A 19,108-nucleotide genomic window follows, 5' to 3' on the forward strand; every position below is an offset into this window, starting at 1 on the left:
AATATATATTGTGAGGTGCGACTTAAGACAAACGTTGTTTTATTAATGTAACATGTTTTTAACCAATAATGTGGGTCTTATACACATTCTGGCAAAAATAAAATAGTTTTTTTCCATAATTGCTGTTTGAACCCTTTGTCCTGAACACAGTGGACATATTTGCGCAAATTTTACTACTAAAGAGTATGTTTTGTACAAGAAAACTATGAAAGGGGGAAATAAAACATGATACTATCAAAATGCTATCCAAAATTTAATATTTAAGTCTAACAATAATGATTTATTCACAATAGCTATATCTATCAGCAGAATGTATACATATATTTTATGAATTATAAAAATAAATACAACATAACAAATAAGTTTATCAATATGCAAATCTCATGTCATCTTTATAGCCCAATTTATCTAAGTTGGGCAAGCAGGCGAAGTTTATCATGGGTGGTGGACCACACATTAACACAAGGACATCATCTCCGGGAGGGAACATGTGTTCACGAAGCATCTCTTCATTAACATGTCCAGAACTATATTTCCAAACTAAAATCATAATGTTTCATTTGATAAAATACATATATTAAAAGAAAATTAAAGTTTATGTAGAAAACATTTCTAGTGAAAATCTCAACTAAAGCTCGCTCTAAATCCTATTGAATCCTAATAATTCGATAACATATGTAATCAGATAATGCATTATATTATGTTTTATGCATTAAGAAGTTTAGATATTGTGTAACCCACGTAAAACCAACGTGTAGAGAAATAATCATTGCGGGTGCTGTGAATCTTTTTAGTAGAACACTTTTTCAGAAAAACTGACAAAATACATAGGTGCGTAGGTTTTCACGGTCATTGTTATCAATATGTATCTTTTTTGGGTGATCCCGTGTAAGTTAGATTCTTTCCGGTGTTTCAGCTACCATTGCAGGAGCCATCTTCAGAGTAAAAGCTGTGTGTTTTTTTTAGAAAACATGTGTTTATGTTCTAGCAATTTGTACTATGTCGCAGTCAGCAGAAGGCATATTCCGTGTCATTTTTATAGTGTGTAGTGCCGGGAACACCCAAAAAAATACATATTGATGACAAAATACAATTTATTTGAAGAAGAAAATATTTGGTTTTAGGAATAGAAAAAGCGTTGTAGAACCTCTTTCAAAATAAGACCATTTTCAAATGACTGTGCTGTACTCAACCCCTATTTAAATGCACCGCGGCACTGAGTGCTGCTTTTTTTCTAATTATATTTTTTATTTATGTCTATCATACACTCAATTACGGTGATTTAATGTCTCAAATGTATTTTTGTAGTTTCTTATTCAGTTCGTAAAATCATCATCCCATTCAATTTGTGTCTCCTTAGAAAACTTATCAGTAAGAAATGGCTTAAAGCAAATTGCAGTACAGAGTGCCGCACATGTGTACTAATAGCGCGTGTAGCTAAAGGTTAAGGGTTGTAGGTAGCTGGTTTTATCAGAAAAGAGAGCTCAGCAATCTATACCTATAATTTATACGATCGTAGATGAACGCAGAAACGCCTGGACACGGCCATCTTTTATAGTGTAAACATTAAATTAATTGATTTTATGCGATTTAGATACAATGTTCTGTTTTTTTAATTTATTGTAAATTGATGCTGCACATACCTTCTGGTGGAGTATCCAATGTATACCACAATTTAAACTGCCGTGGATGTTCTTTCTGTACATCTTCCAATTCTTTCCTCACAAGAATATCATTCTGCGTCTGATTAGCAAACAACAACCTCATTTCTGTATTATCAGATTTGTCTTTGCAAATATGTCGAATCAACTGAAGCATCGGGGTTATTCCAGTTCCACCTAAAATAATAAATGTTGTGTATATGTACCGCATTATACATAAAAATACAGGGTGTTCTTTAAACCCTGTCACATCCGAAACCACGATGATCAGTATGAGCAAGAAGACATATTGGCACATTGAAATTTTTTTTTTTTTTTACAAATTTTCTTCGTTCTAAACATTTTTTTAAATATGCCAATATGTCTTCTTGCCCATACTGATTATCGTGGTTTCGGATGTGACAGGGTTTAAAGAACACCTGTATATGTATAAACATAGGGTAAAGTAATCGCCAAATAAGAATGCCTACGTTAACACATCTTTTACACTGCGGTCACTATGTCAGCGCAGGCATTCTTATCTGGTGGGCAGCATACTTATGTTGCAAAATAATTTTAGTAACTTGAACTTGAATATGTATAAGAAAAAGAAAACATGTTATATGACTGTCTTACTTTCTAAATTACTCATTCAGCTTAATAGTTTTGAAGATCCACACTCGGTAGGTACATGTATTGAAAAACACTTAAATATAGAATAACACTTCTTTGTGGAGATAGGAGCCAAATATACTTGACATAATGTGACTACATAATATTAGACACCTCCTATTTTTGAAAATAGATTTCTGTTATTTCACAAGTGATTTCTAAAGTTATTTTAAGTTTACCTGCTATCATATTGAGCTTTTTAGCTACAATTTTAGTTGGTGGATCTTTACGTAACTTCTTAATGGCAAACTTCCCATTCCCATTGTATACCAATCTACCAGAAGGTCCACGGACATCTATTGTGTCTCCGATTTTCATGTTATCTAAGTACTGAGATAATTTTCCTCCTTCGGGGAATCTTGGATGTACATTTTTGAAATAAACCTTTAAAAAGTTAAAATTATATTAACACACCAAACTTAATAAAACCGAAACAAGTTTATATTGATATTTTTTGTCTGATTGCCAAAACCAATGTCCATTTAATTTCTTTTGATAATTGGTTGTGTTAGTCATATTAACTTTGGCAAACTTCCAATAAAACACATCATCTTCGCAGATGGTGTAGCTGTGTATAACAGTGTGGGAAACTTACAATAGGAAACAGATAAGTGATTTAGTCAAATCATTTACCTTAACTACCAAATCCACAAAGCCATGATCATCATCACTTGAAACTGGAGTGTATGACCTAATAACAAGTTCGTCATCAATTCTTGCTGTCAAATGTATATGTTGTCCAATTGGCAAACCTATAATAAATATTATAATTTCCATAAATAAAAGGCACAATCTAACATTAACATCTTTATATTCAATGCAAATTTATGGTTTCTTCATTATTATATTCTAAAAGATCATATTTGATACAAAGTGTTTTTGAAAACATCTATTTTTGGCTTTTATTGCTTACAAAATAACCCGAAAACCATTTGAAAAAATCTTTTATCTAGCAAATTAACCCGCCACAATGCAGCCGAGAGATTAGATAAAATATTGTGATGATAAAAGTTCCTATATTAATTATAAACAATATTTTCTTTTAAAAGATTAATCCATTTGTTAAAATCAAATATAATGTCATTTTTTATCTGGTAAAATGAGCATGATTTATGTTTTTAATTATTTTAACATTTTCTCGTCTTCCGTTTACAATTTAAAAGTTAAAAATATTTGATGGGTATTTGAAAGGCGACAAGAAACCAAATCTATGCATAATATATAAATTTTTTTTTTTGATACATATTTGTGTTTCAGAATAGTATTGCATTTTTCTTTGAAATAATAAAAATATCTTGTATCTTTCGCAATCAGTCATAAAGATAAATATCTATACACCCACCTAAAATATGTTCTTCTGATGGAAGTCCTAACCGATATCTTCTTGTGTCATGGCTAATGTCTTCCCGCTCAATCAATGGAAGGGAATACTTAACAGAGGAATCTTGGAGAGTAATTTTCTTCTTCTTTTTACCAGAAACCAAACAAGGTATGATGTACGAAGCCATTATTATGGTTGCTATAACACAACCAATTCCCACTGCCAACTGCACATTCTGAGGAGTTAATAAAAGTATTTAATTAATAGAAGCATAATACAGTCCAAAAAATAATATGTATCTAGTAACTTTGTAGTTGAAAATACATTTGACAATTTATCACAAGCATTGTTAATATTGCGATGTCATTCCTAAAGAAAACATTAAAGAGATGGTGTTTACTCAAAAAGTAAAGTAATTTCTTCAATTATTTTTTTAATTTCCAAGGTATTGATTCAAAACATATTCTTAATAAATAGGCATAGTAGAGAATAATTATTTGAAAAACAACAAATCATTTAAATGTTCATAATTCACAAACCAATCACTGTTGCAGATATGATCGAAGACTGTTTAATAAAATACACGGCTTTAGTAAAAATGAGATATATTATTTATCTAATGTTATCAAATATATACTTTACGTGACAAGATAAAAATATCAGATATCAAAGCCTATATTATTGTGAGGAATTCATTGATATATATAGATATAGTTAACAACTTAATTTTTTCATACAAAGAATGGAGGAAGATTTTGCAATGGTATAAAGTTATTAATAAAATTGCATACAATCGATAAATCTCTAGCCGCCTTCTCATAATAGAGGCCCTTATTATCTTATCTCAAGAATAATGGATAAGGGTTAAATATTGCAGGCTTAAAAACAATGTAGGGTGGGCAGATACCAATATAAAAAAATAATTGGACGGTGTAAAAACTAAACATTTATTCAATCATTTGGTTTGCACAGTAAAATATTGTGTTTTAGTATGTTTCTTCATCAGCTGGGATTTAATTTTTATCAACATTATTACGCACATTTAAAATTTATATGAGTATTTTATTGTTTATTTTTTTGTTTGTAAAAAACAAACACTAACTTCTTGAGAGCTGAAACCTTCATTGTTGCATTTTCAGCTCTTTAACTTTACAAAAATCAACAGATGGATGAATGAGAGAAATATGGATTTTTAAACATGGGCAAAATGGTGTAAACAGTACGTAAAGTGGCCACTTAAACTAGCCAATGACAGGTCATAAACCCTGTAAATATCTAGACTTTCAAATTCCCTTATCTCAAGTGTTGTCCATCTCTGTTGCAATATGCTAATCTTAATAACTGACTAATCCAGTTTGGACAAACTCAAAATACTATTGAATAGTTTTTATAAAAGACCAAACAAGTAATTGATTGATAAGGTCTTAATTTTTTAAATAGGTATTTTATAAAACACAAAATAATATTTTACCTAGATGAAATATTTGAAAGCATTTAAAGTAGGTCGAGAATTTTAAGTATATTGTATATTATTAAAAAACTAGTATTAAATCATTTTTAAAGATTGGGTAAGTATTACAAGAATTTAAAGGTCGAACTTCGAGAAAGTATTTTATTTCTTTATACAATAAAGAAAAACGAATAACTCTTGGAATAGAAAAATAAAGTAATCAATTTGGCGCCAAAAGATATAACCTCAGCTGTGCCGCGAAAATAAACTACAGTGAACTTTGGGGAATTACACGCGTTTTTCAGGGCCATAACGCGAAATTTCAAAGGAATATTCCTTATGACGTACTTTTAAAAACACCCTGATGATTTTTTTGGAAAAAAAAATTTTGACTAGTGAAGCAGTTGGGTAGGGGGAGAGCAGGGTAGTCTGGTAAAAAAATAGAGAATACAATTCTATAAAAAAAGGTTTCAACTAAAATATTTGAATAAATTATATATTTTTTAAGTATTACCGAATGCATAAATTTACGTAGAAATAAAGGAAAATGTCACAAAAATGCATGTGATTTAAAATGCTTGTATTTCTTTTCAAAATTAAAATTTGGCTTCAGCCACTTTCATATTCAATTTATTATCTTCAAATTATTTCAGCAAATTTTATTTCAATACTAAGTCTTTATTGAGATCCCAGATACCTAAGTTCAGTCTAAATTTGAAATGGCGTAATTTTAGTTACATAAAACTTTTAAGTACATTTTTAACAGAAATACTATTAAAAATATTCTTTTTATCTAATTTGTGTTTTTTTTTTTTTATTATTGGGCGATTTAAAAAAACATTCGTTTAAATGGCAAAATCGTATGATTTCCTAACTTTGCGTTCGTTTTACCAGACTACAGCCTTAAGAATTGTCTACATTAAAAAAAAAAATTAAAAAATAAAGATAATTAGTTTTTATAAAAAAATATGAGGTTTTAAAAAAAGTTTACCATGAGGAATGTCTCTCTGAAGTGTTGCAGTCTGGCTGGTCGGTGTATAAACATGCATTTACGGATTCTCACACGCACGTTGAGATTGAGTTTTTTTTTATTATTAAAAGGGGAAGTTCAGTGGTTTATTTTAAAAGAACAATGTTTGTTAATACTATAGACTATACAACAAAGCCAACATTAAAAAAATATATATGTATCGTATTATCAGCGCTACGATTTTTTATCACGCCCGTGACGTCACAAATTTTCGTCGTTGACCTCTGCTGATTAGTGAGTTGGCTTCCCGGAAACCGGAAATCTATCGCAATACTATTCGCCGTTCGGATTCAAAAGTGAAAGTTATGTCAGAATTAAATTCGACTTCAAAATTTACGTATTTCTCTCGTATTTTAAATGAGCTTTTAAGAAAAAAACTGGCCACCTCAGATCGCATGGTAGGTGGATGCGCCAATTACTACACTACGAGGCGAACTTATCTCCACTCGATTTTCTTTTTCAGGATTTTTACCTGAGAGTAGCTATCGAGCCGAAAGCACTCGCTCAGGGTTCTGGTTCTATTTCACACTCAGAACTTTAGTCTTCATCCGCCTAGACACATAAACAACATTACCTGACATATTGTATTGTTGTTTACGTACGTATTATGTAAGTGTGGGTACTAACTAGAATCGTATAAGAAATTATTTACATATTTTGTAACTTTATTGATAAAAAAATAATAATACGTCACCCACTGTGGCATACATTGAACAATATGAAAATACTACACGAATAAGGAAAATAATTCAATTAAATTTCAAAGATCAAAAGTCGGTCGGATCAAATGTAGCCAAGGTTAAAAAAGTGGGAGGTACATTCTGCCCCTATAGGTGCTCATAAAGATATAAAACAATATGATTTATTTTTATAACAACACATATTACGTATTAATACATTTACGTATATTAAAATTATACTTAAAATATTTTTATTTTCTTCACCCATGGCCTGTTTCACAGTTATTTATTTTTATTTATTCATACAAATAAATATATATTACAAAAAAAATAATAACGTATCCCAAACTCTGAGACCAAGAGCCGTGTGTTGAGTTGGGATACAACATTGATGTGGTGGTACAAATCCTAGTGGATTGATTTTTATTTGTTATTATTCTTCATATTTATTTGATGGCATGCAAACGCACTAACCAGATACAGCATGAGACCGGCTAATCTCCGCTTGATTTCTATTTACAGGATTTTACCACTAGAAAAAATAATCAATCCACCCTAATTTTCGTCTGGATTCGTATGACCATGACAGGTGTAAAATCGGCCTATAGTGTTTGAATAAATAAAGGATTATTTTAAGCTTAGTAAATATAAGTGATATGCCTAAATTTTACTAATGTTTTATAATGAAAATAAAATACACCGCGTCCTATGTGAGTACCCACATTATTCCAAAACATGTTTATAATAAATAATAATCCCAGTTATAAAATTAGCTATGGTAAAAAATATGTTTAAAAGTGTGGTGTAATTGGGGCATTTATTTCAAATTCAGATAGGTCTGATCAATAATTTATTTATTTTCTGCTCCACAACAGGCCAGAAGGCCATTTCGGTGGCGATTACAGCACAGAACATCCAGGCTTTAGAAAAATCACAATAAATTCTGTTTTTTCACCGGGAATCCAACCGGAATTAGAAATAAAAGAAAAATAACATGCAATGGTTTTATCGTATTCAAATAATTTAGTTAGTTTTAGGTGATGAGTATATCATGAAAGTAACTTATAAAAAATATTGTAATGTCAATATCTTTCGAGTTTTGAGAATACCTGCAAAACAATGACAGCACCTAATTTTTTAATCGCGTGTGAATGCAATTTAAGGAGTCGGTAGGCACAGCATAAAAAATATTAGAGATGTACTTTGTTTATACCGTCGCGTCACCATGGTTAATTGAAATAATGCCTGCAATTCAAACCATTTGACCTTCGCTGATAATAAGAACTTGAAGATTCGCGATAACACGAGATATGGGCATGACGACGAAGGCATGGCTTAGTAAAAACATGCGCATGCCGGTTTTTCTAGGAACAATGATTAGCAAACACTGCACTTACAAAATTATCGTTTGACTCCGACATGCTGTCGAAATTAGCCAAAATTGAACACTGCAATAACAATATCAGCGAGTCTAAGTGACGAACATTTCCCCCCAACTCCGCAACTCCGTATTCGTAAACGAATGGAGACGAACTGTACGTAGTACGTAGGTAATAAGTATTATAATGTTGTTTGTTATCAGTGTAACGTACATAACACAAAAAACTTGATTGCCAGGTCGAGCGAAAATAAAGGGAATTGGTGGAAAAATGACACTCAAAGATACACGGATGCATAAAAAAGTATTATTTCTATTTCTACTTAATTCGGAATTTGACGAACGTAGTTAGTCGTCAGTCGTCACACAAAACCGCCATTACGCTTACACGTTTGACTGGTATTTGGTACATATTACATAATTATTAGGGACTAGGGAGGCCGCCATCGCAATCGCCAGTGGCAAGTTCGACAGAGACGATCCGATGGTAGGTAAAAAAGTTTGATAAAATATAAGTAGGTACATTAGAAAGAAGTTATTTATTTTTAATCTTAAAAAAGAAAAGAAATGGATAAAGGTCCACATCGTAGTGTAGTGGTTGGCGTGTGTGAATACCATGACTGAGATCCCGGGTTCGATTCCCGGCTGGATAGAAATGAAATATTTATCTCAAGCAGTTATTCGATTTTATATTGAATTATATTAGGTCATTCTAATTCTGTTGGGCTAAACCGTAAGCGTTCCCTGTGACAGTGACGTCAGGAGCTTGCATAGCACTGAACCCCACCACGTTAAGAATAAGAATACACGCTCCCTCTGAACGGATAAGGGAAAAGAAAAGGAAGAAATAAGAACTTCTTCTATTAGCTAGATAATTTAACGTCTTTAAAATAATACTTAAATTTCTGAATTTTAATTTTTTGCAGTCATAAATTAGCTTTGAAATTAAAAGACGCGATTGAAGATAAATCTACAGTTATTAGGTAATTTTGTAGAATATAAGAAACGTTATTTTAATGCGATTCAAAGTCCCTTGCATGCATCTTTATTAGAAGACTTAATATAATTGTGATTTGAAAGTATATCCTGAACAGCAGCTTCGTTCAGATTATACTTTCAAAGGGTTCATGCCAACAGAATTTATGGTTCATTAGAGCGAAACTGAGAAAAATGAAATTAACCGTTCAAACTGTTTTCTTTAAAAATACAAAAAATACACATTAAAAATAATTTAAACATATAACTAACGTACTACGTACTAGAAGCGCAGTTCTTCCGTGTTTTGGGAATGGAGTTGCGGTTCATTAAACCCCGTCACATCCGAAACCACGATGATCAGTATAAGCAAGAAGACATATTGGCACATTAGAATATTTTTTTAGAACGAATATTAAAAAAAAAAAAAAAATTTAAAAAAAGCAAATGTTTGCTTACTTCTGCAAGGGAGAAACGAGGAGGGGGAGGGGGAGTCTGATACACCGCCGATCGCGCGGCCACGCCCCCCTCGCTTCTCCCCTGCAGAAGTAAGCAACCATTTGTTTTTTAATATTTTATTTTTAAACATTTTCTTTGTTCTAAATATATTTTTTAATATGCTTAAATGTCTTCATGCCCATACTGATAATCGTGGTTTCGGATGTGACAGGGTCTAAAGAACACGTGTATATTAAGTCTAAATTAGGCATAATATTCGGCTTTAACAAGCCTCTTCCGAAGTACCTATAATTAGCACATATATACATACAGTAAAACTCATTATCCGGATTAATGAGTGCCATATTTGCTGCCCACTGCTTTTGAAATAATACATCAAATTGGAATCACATTAAATACTTACTTTACATAATCAGCTAAGTTAATTGCGCAATTAAATTAAAATTAAAAACATCTATTTTATTATCACAGCTCCAAAATTGTTCAATACATTTCATAAGGACAATGGAGATTAATTAATTTTCGATTAGAATTTTTGTTGAAATTATGGATTTAAAAAGCAGATTAAAATAGTTTTTTTTTCAATAAACAGCATAAACTTTTTTGTAATTTTCTCATTCGACAAAAAAATTGTTCTAATATTAGGGTTTATCTTTTATTTTTTTATATCTATCGTATTCTTCCAGTAGCCTTTATTGATATTTAAAATAAAATGGCCTTTGTGGGATTTTTGTGCTTATGTAATAGTGTGTTTTGTATTTGTAACTTCTGTATACCTATTGTAAAATGCAAATAATTTATTTTTTTTTAAATCCTGATAACGAACTAGATATTTGGCAATCCGGATGACTGGAGTTCGGATAAACGGTTTTCTACTGTATTTTTATACTACGAAGACATCGTAATAATTTACTTTGTAGTGTCTTTGTAAATAAACGTCAATATTTTTCATTGAATTACAACATAATATTATAACAGTTAGATTAATATGACTCACAATATATAGAATAACCTGGCAACATTCCACTTTTAACTAATATTATAAATCGTTTCCTATTACACTAACCTAATCATCATAATGTACCTAAATATTTTTTAATAAAACATAAAATAATGTATTATTATTCCAAATATATTATGAGGTTGAAAAGTTTCAGCCGACAAATTATTGATTGATTTTTTTATTTTTTATTATTCATATTGTAAAACTTCATGATAAATTTTTGAGATTTTTTTTTTACGGTGTAAAATGAAGTTTAGAGAGAACTCCTATCAACGGGAATAAAGTTTTTTTTTATTGATAAAATAAATATTTGCGTTCTTATAATTTACCCAAATATTTCAATTATGGGTCATTTTCAACGAGTTGTAAATAAAAAAGTAGAAAATAAAAAGTTGGGGTAGAGTGAGGCTCGAACCTCGAACCTATGATCGGTGAGTCCGCAATACTAGCAACGGGACCACAACCCAATTCCTTCACAAAAGTCAAAAGATCGAAGTACTGAGGAAATGTGGATGTTACGCAGCGTGTAAAGTGGTCACTAAAACCAGCCAATGACAGGCCATACGCCTTGTAAATGCCTAGACTTCCTAGATTTTTCTCCCTGTTGCAATAATTTTCAAACTTATTAGGTATAGTGTATGAAAATCGGAACTACAGTGGTGTTTGTATCTTTCACTTATTGCCAAACAGTAAATTTCTGTACATAAAATAAGTATAAGCGTAAGTAAATAAACAATAAAAGCTTGTCAATTTAAAATTGCGGATGAGAATAAAAAATGTGGATATTCACATGTTTTTCTCTGTAAAATGTGCACACACATAATAAATGTAATATTGTTTATTTTTTAGGGTGTATTTCTATTTACTATTATATTTTTTTTAAATATGTGTTTTTTATTTTTTTTTTTTTTATTTATTTACAATTTTAAAAAACCCGTTAGGGTTACATTAGAAATTTAATATTGTCTAGTTATTTTATGTCTCGTCTAGTCTAGTTAGTTCAGTCATCATGTGCTTTTTCAGATTGATTTTAAATTTGTCTCCATTAAAAGTTTTCAAGTAGTAAGGTAGGTCGTTGTAGTGTTTAAGTCCATTATGTAGTATTTTTGACTGTCCTGTGTTTGTCTTTGCTTTTTCAATATGATAGTGTTTTTGTTGTCTGGTGTTATATTTATGTATGTCAGCATTTTTGACTAATATTATGTCGTCGTCTTGTATGTTTCCCAGTGTTATTTTGTGCACAATTTGAAGATAAGATAAGAGTTGAAAAATAAGACTCATTGTAAAACGTTCACGTCATCGGGCGCTTTTATTGTATTATCAAATACATGTAAAATATCACTAACTGAAATATCACATTATATGAATAAACTAACCAGTAAAAAAACCATCGGATCTGATGGTATTCCAGAAATATTGTTAAAAAATTGCAGCTCTACTCTTGCCAAACCAATATATGTTATTTAATTTTTCACTTTCATCTGGTATGTTTCCTAATATTTGGAAGATGTATATAAGACCTATTTTCAAATCGGGAAACAAATCTGATGTATGCAATTACAGACCAATATTATTAATATCCCCCACCCCTAAATTATTTAAATCTTTAATAACTCGTAAAATTATCCCACTATTTAAAAATGTACTGATTGAGGAATAGCAAGGATTTAGAACTGCTAGATCAACTACATGAAATTTACTGGAATATTCACATAATATTACCAAAGCACTTGAGAGTGGTCAGTAAGTTGATGAGCTCTAAACAGACTTTGCAAAGGCATTTGATAAAGTTAACCATAAAATTCTTATTGCTAAATTACATGCTCTTGGATTAAGAGACCTTTTATTGTCATTCATTGCATCTATGTGGAAGACAGCAAAAGGTTAGGATTGGAAACTGTTTGTCAGCCAGTATCGATGTTACATCAGGTGTACCCCAGGGTGCCCATCTGGCACCCCTTTATTTAAATTTGTTTATTAAAGATGTAGCAAATGTATTCTCCTTTACTCGTTTTTGGCTCTTTGCGGACAACAGTAAAATTCTTAAAATTATTCAAAATACAAATGACTGTTTGCTGCTTTAGTCAGATATTGATTCTTTTAATATGTGGTGCAAAGCCAGCTATCTAGAATTAAAAATTAAAAATGTAAAATAATGTATTTTTATAGAATGAAAAAACCTACCTCCTTTGATTACAAAATATTAATTTAGATGTAGTCAAGTCTATTTAGGACCTCGGAGTTATCATGGACTGCAAACTTACCTTTAATGAACATATTGATACTATGATTAACAAGTCACTAAAACTCTTGGGTTTTGTTAGCAGGACATCTAGTAACTTAACTACTAACATGTTCACGGTTAAAACACTAAATTGCTCACTTGTCCGTCCTTTTTTTAGAATATGCATCCGTGATCTGGTCTCCCTTCTATGTAGGCCGGATAAATCACATCGAATCGGTGCAACATCGTTTGCTAAGAAAAGTAGCATGGATGATTGGCCTCGAGAGGGGAGAATACACTTACGGAGAAATGAAGTCAATGTTAAAAATCTCAAGTCTACAAAAACGTAGAAATAACATTGACTCCATATTTATGCTTAATTTACTTAATGGCTTAATTGATGTACCATCGTTACTGGAACAAGTGGCATTCAATGTTCCGATCCGCCGGTTGCGAAATAATAATGTGTCGTTCCTCGATCAACGGAGCACAAACTATGGCTTGCATGCACCAATGTCCCGATTGTGTCGTATTGTAAACTCGAGACAAGATCTGGACTTTTTTGGTGTAAGTCTTTATAGATTTAAAAATTCACTAAGATAGACCGGATCTTATCTTGAGGTAGTAATTTTTATTTTTTTGTCCTAGCTTTAATTTTATTTAATTGTATTTTATTTTATTAGTGCCTGTATTTATTATAAGAAATTGTATTTACTATTGTTAGAATGGACTGCATAAGTCCGTCAAATAAATAAATTTACTTAGTTAGAATTCCTTAGTTTATAGGTACCTAGGTACTTTATGAATGAAAAAGACATGTAATAAAGATTTTGAAAGAATAAAATAAATACGGAAAGAAGTATGTAAACCGAAGACAAAATTAATACAAATAAATATCACATTAGTAGTTAATATTATAAAAAACACAATAAGTAATTATATACAAGAGTTTAGTATCTAAATTAATCATTCGTTGATATACAAATAGTTTTGCTGACAATCTTCATCAAAGGTAAAATCATTCGTAGGTAGGCAATATATTGTTTGTTTGTAGTAAATATCAGTCACATTACATGAAATTAAGCCGGAACAAGTATTATGCAACAATACAACACAAAAAAGGCCTGCTTGTGGCAACTGATCTACTTTTAAACCGGCTTTTTGAAAATAAAGTTATGCAAGTAAACCTTGCGTAAAACATAATGGAATAAATGAAACGAATTATTTGATGAAATGCACAAAATATTTTTTTTTTTTACAATACTTTACAGATATTAAAACAAAACAGAATTTCACGTATTTAAAATTGTACGGCCATCGAAAATATCTTTCCAAAATCACGTGTAATTCAAGCGGTTTTCTAGGTTATTTTATAGTATTTCAGTCGATGATCTCAATATTATACTTTTGATTTACAAAAAAAGGTAATAACACAATACTTACGACTGTCATTTTGAAACTTGTTGCTTGTTCAATCAAAGTAAATCAAGAACACATCAAATAATATTGTTTGATAATGTTAACTTAGTTTGACATAATGTACATAATCTAGATTACGGTCTTTGCATTCAATTTTTAAGTGAAAAACAAACAAAAACCGGATTTACTTCACTGCTCTACAATTTCTACTTTGAATCTATCATGATTCCATTACAAATTACGAATCTACGAGGTACGCGATCGAATAACTTGCAACTTCGCAATCGTATCTACTATATTGCTATATTTACTTTTATTTTTCTATTCTACATAGCTTACACACGTTTACCTAGTATTATGTATACACAGAGTGATGGCAAGACTTATAATCCGATTATTTTGATAACCTATCGGTTATAATGATAATCGATTAATTTTATCGTCGATTCGGTTCAGAGTTTTTTTTATCATCATAGTGTGCATCGGTGTATAGGGCACTAGATTAGAACTTCAATCAGGCATACGCTTCGGGTGGCAGTCTAGAGAAAATTTAATATTACATTTTAAAACCTTCTTTAAAACTAAATATTTCTCATAAAAAAAAATAACCACGAAGTTAATGCGTCATATAAATTAACAAAATAAATCAATTTTGTTTTATTTTGTGTAAATTTTTTTTATTGTATATATTTTTTTAATATTTCTCATTCACCCTGCCAGGACTCAAACTCGGTACCTCTAGCATAGATGGCGAACTCGCCAACCACTACACTATGAAACGGACTTAGGTATCTCCACTTGGATCTCATTTTCAAGATTTTTACCTGAGAGTAGCCATCGAGTTGGAAACACTCGTCTAGGGTTCTGGTTTTATTTAACAACATTTTATGTTAACATGTTTCTTGTTAATTGACGGGTTTATTTCAACGAATCAATTTCTTCCAAATAATTAATACTAAAAAAAAATTTTTTTTTGAGAATCAAACGAATAAAAGTAACGAATAATAAAAAAAGACGTAAATATGTATATTCATATTTGTATAAATCAAAATAGGTTTTCGAGTAGATAATTACGTATTTTAATAAACTAATCCGTGAAAGATTACAGTTATAATCAAATCAGTCATCAAACAAACAAACAAACTATCACGCCGTTTCCTCGTAAGGATAGGCAGAAAGGATAGAATGCCATATTACTCTATATTTGCATACAGACCTCGCTTCCTCTACATTCATACATTTTCTCACGTACGCACGCCGATTAGTCCAACTCTTGACATGTTCATCTTCAAGTATTTGTTGAACTTGATCATGCCATGCCTTTTACGGTCTTCCTAGTTTTTTGCATCCATCAACATTCACATTGTAGATCCTTCTAGCCGTTCTTTCACTGTCCATTCACTCAACATGTCCAATCCAACACAGCACCTTTTTCTTGATTTTGTCGATAATGCATGTCTCAGCCTTACACAGTTCACGGATCTCGATATTTGTGTTTCTATCATACATCTTTTTACCACACATTCTCCTGAGAGATCGCATTTTAACAGTTTTTAACGTGAAATCATAATTATTTTTCCGATTCCATACTTCGCTTCCATACATTATTGTCGATACCAGAACTCCATTGTAAACTGCTAGTTTTGCCTCCTGCGGCAAATATTTATTTGCCAAGATAAATTTCCATGTACCGTTCACCCTGTTTCCGGCACTTTTCCTCCTTTCAATATCTTTCTCAGTCTTTCCATCTCTGAAAAAAGTATTTCCATCTCTGAAAAAAGTACTTCCCAAATACACAAATTCTTCTACCAGATTCAGAATATCTTTGTTCACACTGATCTCACATTTAATTATACTTTTATCTATTTCAAAAACTATTACTTTCGATTTATCAACGTTCATTAGCAAATCGATTTTCTTGCATACATCGTTGGCTTTTGTTACCAAAACTACAGATCTTGTTTACTGCACGAAGGAAGTATGGCATCATCAGCATACAAAAGGCAATAAACAAATATATAAGTATCAATAGACAGGCGCCGTGGCGCAGTTGGTTAGACGGCTATCTGTGAAACTGGCGTCGCGGGTTCGATTCCCGCCAGTTGCAAGAAAAAAATCCAAGAAAGATTTTTTTTTCTCAATTGGTCTGGGTGTTGTGGTGTATTTTTCATTACCTTCTTCCATATCCCCTCTATCCCACCTGCTGACAAGCCTCAAAATAGAGGCTTAGCGGGTTATTCCTAAAAAAAAAAAAACATTTTGCCTCCCAATCTTAAATCTTTCAGTTCTTTCATACAGTTATCGATGTTTACGTAGAACAACTATTATGATATTAAACACCCCTGTTTGACTCCCTTAAGAATGCAAACCGCGATGAGAATGACCCACTAACCCTCACACATGCTGTGCTGTCCTAATACAGTAACACAATAGCCCGTATCAGGTTAGCATTCACTCCATACTCCGATAAAACCTTCCACAATTTTTGTTTGTCAACTCTCTGTCTAATGCTTTTTGCATATCGACAAATGCGCAGAAAATATTTTGGTGTTTAGCCAAAACTTTTTCGGTCATATTTCGCAGAGCAAATATTTGATGCATACATAAAGTGACCATACGTCGCGTTTTTACGAAGCCCGTCCCGTTGTCCCCAAGCATAGTTTCGGGACGTCGAAATGTCCCGTTTTCAAAAAGAAAGCTGTAGTGTGTACACGGTAACATTTTTTATAAGTGTTGAAAAACAAATTAAAACTACAGCTGCTGAATTATATAAAATAAGCAAATAATATTTGGAGCAGTGGACTTTGTTCTTTGAAGAATAAGAAATATTTAAATGGGTGGATTTAACCAAAATACCTACTTGGGAAAAAATTCAAGGTGAAATGTATATATTGATTCAAAACGGATTTATCAATTATATCTAAGATACAGAAGTATTTGATGAATATTCATTTATTACCAAATATATTTCACCGCAAAAATTGACAGAATGGAACATTGGGAACGTTTCAATCAAAAGTCGTTGAGCGGAAATGTTCCAAAACTTTCGCACCAATAATTTAAATCATAAAAACTTTCGTATAGTTATTGAATACATTTTATGCCAGCCCGGAACTAATTCACCCGTAGAAAGAGTTTTTTCACTAATGAACAAATCGCAGTTCTTAAGGCGATGTTGTTAATTAAAATCAATTTTTAAAAATGCTTGCGAGAATTTTATTCTTATTAAAAGCAAACTCAGTAATACTTGAGAAAATTTGTTCATCAGGAAAATATAAAACAACATAAATTTTTGATATTATTCAATCCTGTTCTTTTCTTTTCTTCATCAACATTCCTTTTTAAAATTATTTAAAATAAAAATTTTGCGAAAATACGCGTTTTCTTGAATACACATACTATTACGTAAAAATTGGTGGGTTTCCCGTTTTGAGGACAAAAATAAATGTTTACATTGTGAATACACATACTTATATGTAAAAATTGGTAGATGTCCCATTTTGAGGACAAAAATAAATGCTCACATTATTCATACATCCTCTTCCGTTCATAAAGCCACTCTGTATATTCCAAACTGTATCTTTAGACATTTTTTTACTCTTTCAGCCAGTATCCTGCCATCCATTTTGCTAACAGCGCCTAAAAGGCTATAATTTCCGCAAACCACCCTAGAGTATTTTTCCTTGTATAAAGCATATACATTCGTAACTCGTAGTTACAGAAATTTGAAAGCTTAAATCATAAAACAATTTAAATACCTAATACTCACCAACTGTAAAATTTTGTGATTCTATAATCGATTATAAACTCAATATTTACTATTTTCATTAATTGCTTATTTCATCACTACGATATTCCATAGACTATTTTGGGGAGGAAGAAACTTTTTTTAGTATAGAAGTTTTCTTTGCGTGATGGTTGATGTAACACCCAACACCATTTCTTGACTCAAGGCCTAGGCACTAAAATGATGTGGGCCTTTTTTTTGACGTTTGAAAACGTCAAAAATTTTAGGTTTTGATTCTATGGGTTTTTTTTAAAACTCTGATACAAAGGTAACTGAAGACCTACGTATTTAACTATGCCTATTTTTCTAATAATTAATACTTGTTGGGTGCTGTTAGATACTTTTAAAGACATGTTAAATTTTGTTTAAAAAACAAACTTTTACAGAACGGGTATTATTTGACGTTTTATTTAACGGGATCAACAAATTATAATAAACGTAATAACAACACAAACAGAAAGGAATAATAAAATAAAGACAATTTAGTCTATAATGTCTGTCTCAGCCTTATATAATGCAATAATCTGGACATAATCGAAATCTGATATATATATTAAATCTTCTAATAGCAACTTTTGTTTTTATGGCCCAATATCCAGAATGTGTAGATTGGTCAATTCGTCGCACAACTTATAACTCTTTGGAATAGATCTTCCGGCTTTTCATAGATCTCATCGCCACTAAAACAGTGGATGAAGATGGATTGGCATGGTTAAGCTAGAAATCTTACATGTTTATTGTGTTTATGAATATATTGAAGAGCATTATTGTATTGCTCTTGTTTGTCTTTGCTACATAGCTTTATGTTATTTTTGTTCAGTTTCTTGCATATACTCGTATGTTTCTTCGTGTAACTGTTGTAATTGACTTCGGCTGTATCCATAATAAATAAATTAACATGTTCACCTTTTATTAAATGTTTTAGCATACATTCGCCCGAGAGCTATAAGCTTACTTTCATCTTTTTTTTTGATTCTATACCTCACTTTCATGCATAAATGTCGGCACCAGGCTGAATTGCTAATGAGGAACTTCAGCCCTACGGGAAATTGGATACAAAAAATATTTTC

The 19,108-nt window shown here is 31.3% G+C and overlaps 1 protein-coding gene across 2 annotated transcripts; it reads right to left on the reverse strand.

The window, feature by feature from the left end:
• Nucleotides 1-234: 234 nt before the first annotated feature.
• Nucleotides 235-14,643, reverse strand: LOC148274801 (NADH-cytochrome b5 reductase 2). 2 transcript variants are annotated; one of them, XM_088236594.1, is made up of 6 exons: nt 14,276-14,643; nt 3,655-3,868; nt 2,946-3,064; nt 2,492-2,696; nt 1,644-1,838; nt 235-540 (listed from the first exon to the last, which is right to left on the reverse strand). In XM_088236594.1, exons 1-6 carry the CDS (start codon nt 14,282-14,284, stop codon nt 368-370), a joined length of 915 nt encoding a protein of 304 aa, XP_088092720.1. In that variant the 5' UTR covers nt 14,285-14,643; the 3' UTR covers nt 235-367. The 2 variants fall into 2 exon arrangements, with proteins under 2 accessions (XP_088092720.1, XP_088092719.1); XM_088236593.1 differs by lacking the exon at nt 14,276-14,643 and adding an exon at nt 8,191-8,350.
• Nucleotides 14,644-19,108: the final 4,465 nt, after the last annotated feature.

The sequence above is a fragment of the Micrasema longulum genome, unplaced genomic scaffold (genome assembly GCF_059751315.1).
Source record: "Micrasema longulum isolate JH-2025_06_02 unplaced genomic scaffold, ASM5975131v1 h1tg001578l, whole genome shotgun sequence".
In the NCBI taxonomy this organism is placed as follows: Eukaryota; Metazoa; Arthropoda; class Insecta; order Trichoptera; family Brachycentridae; genus Micrasema; species Micrasema longulum.

Coding starts and splice junctions, on each gene's coding strand:
- LOC148274801 (XM_088236593.1), bottom strand. CDS start 8,214: ATGTCGGAGTCAAACGATAATTTT. Junction 3,869..8,190: donor CGGAGTCAAACGATAATTTT/GTAAGTGCAGTG, acceptor TTAACTCCTCAG/AATGTGCAGTTGGCAGTGGG. Junction 541..1,643: donor ATTGGATACTCCACCAGAAG/GTATGTGCAGCA, acceptor TTATGATTTTAG/TTTGGAAATATAGTTCTGGA.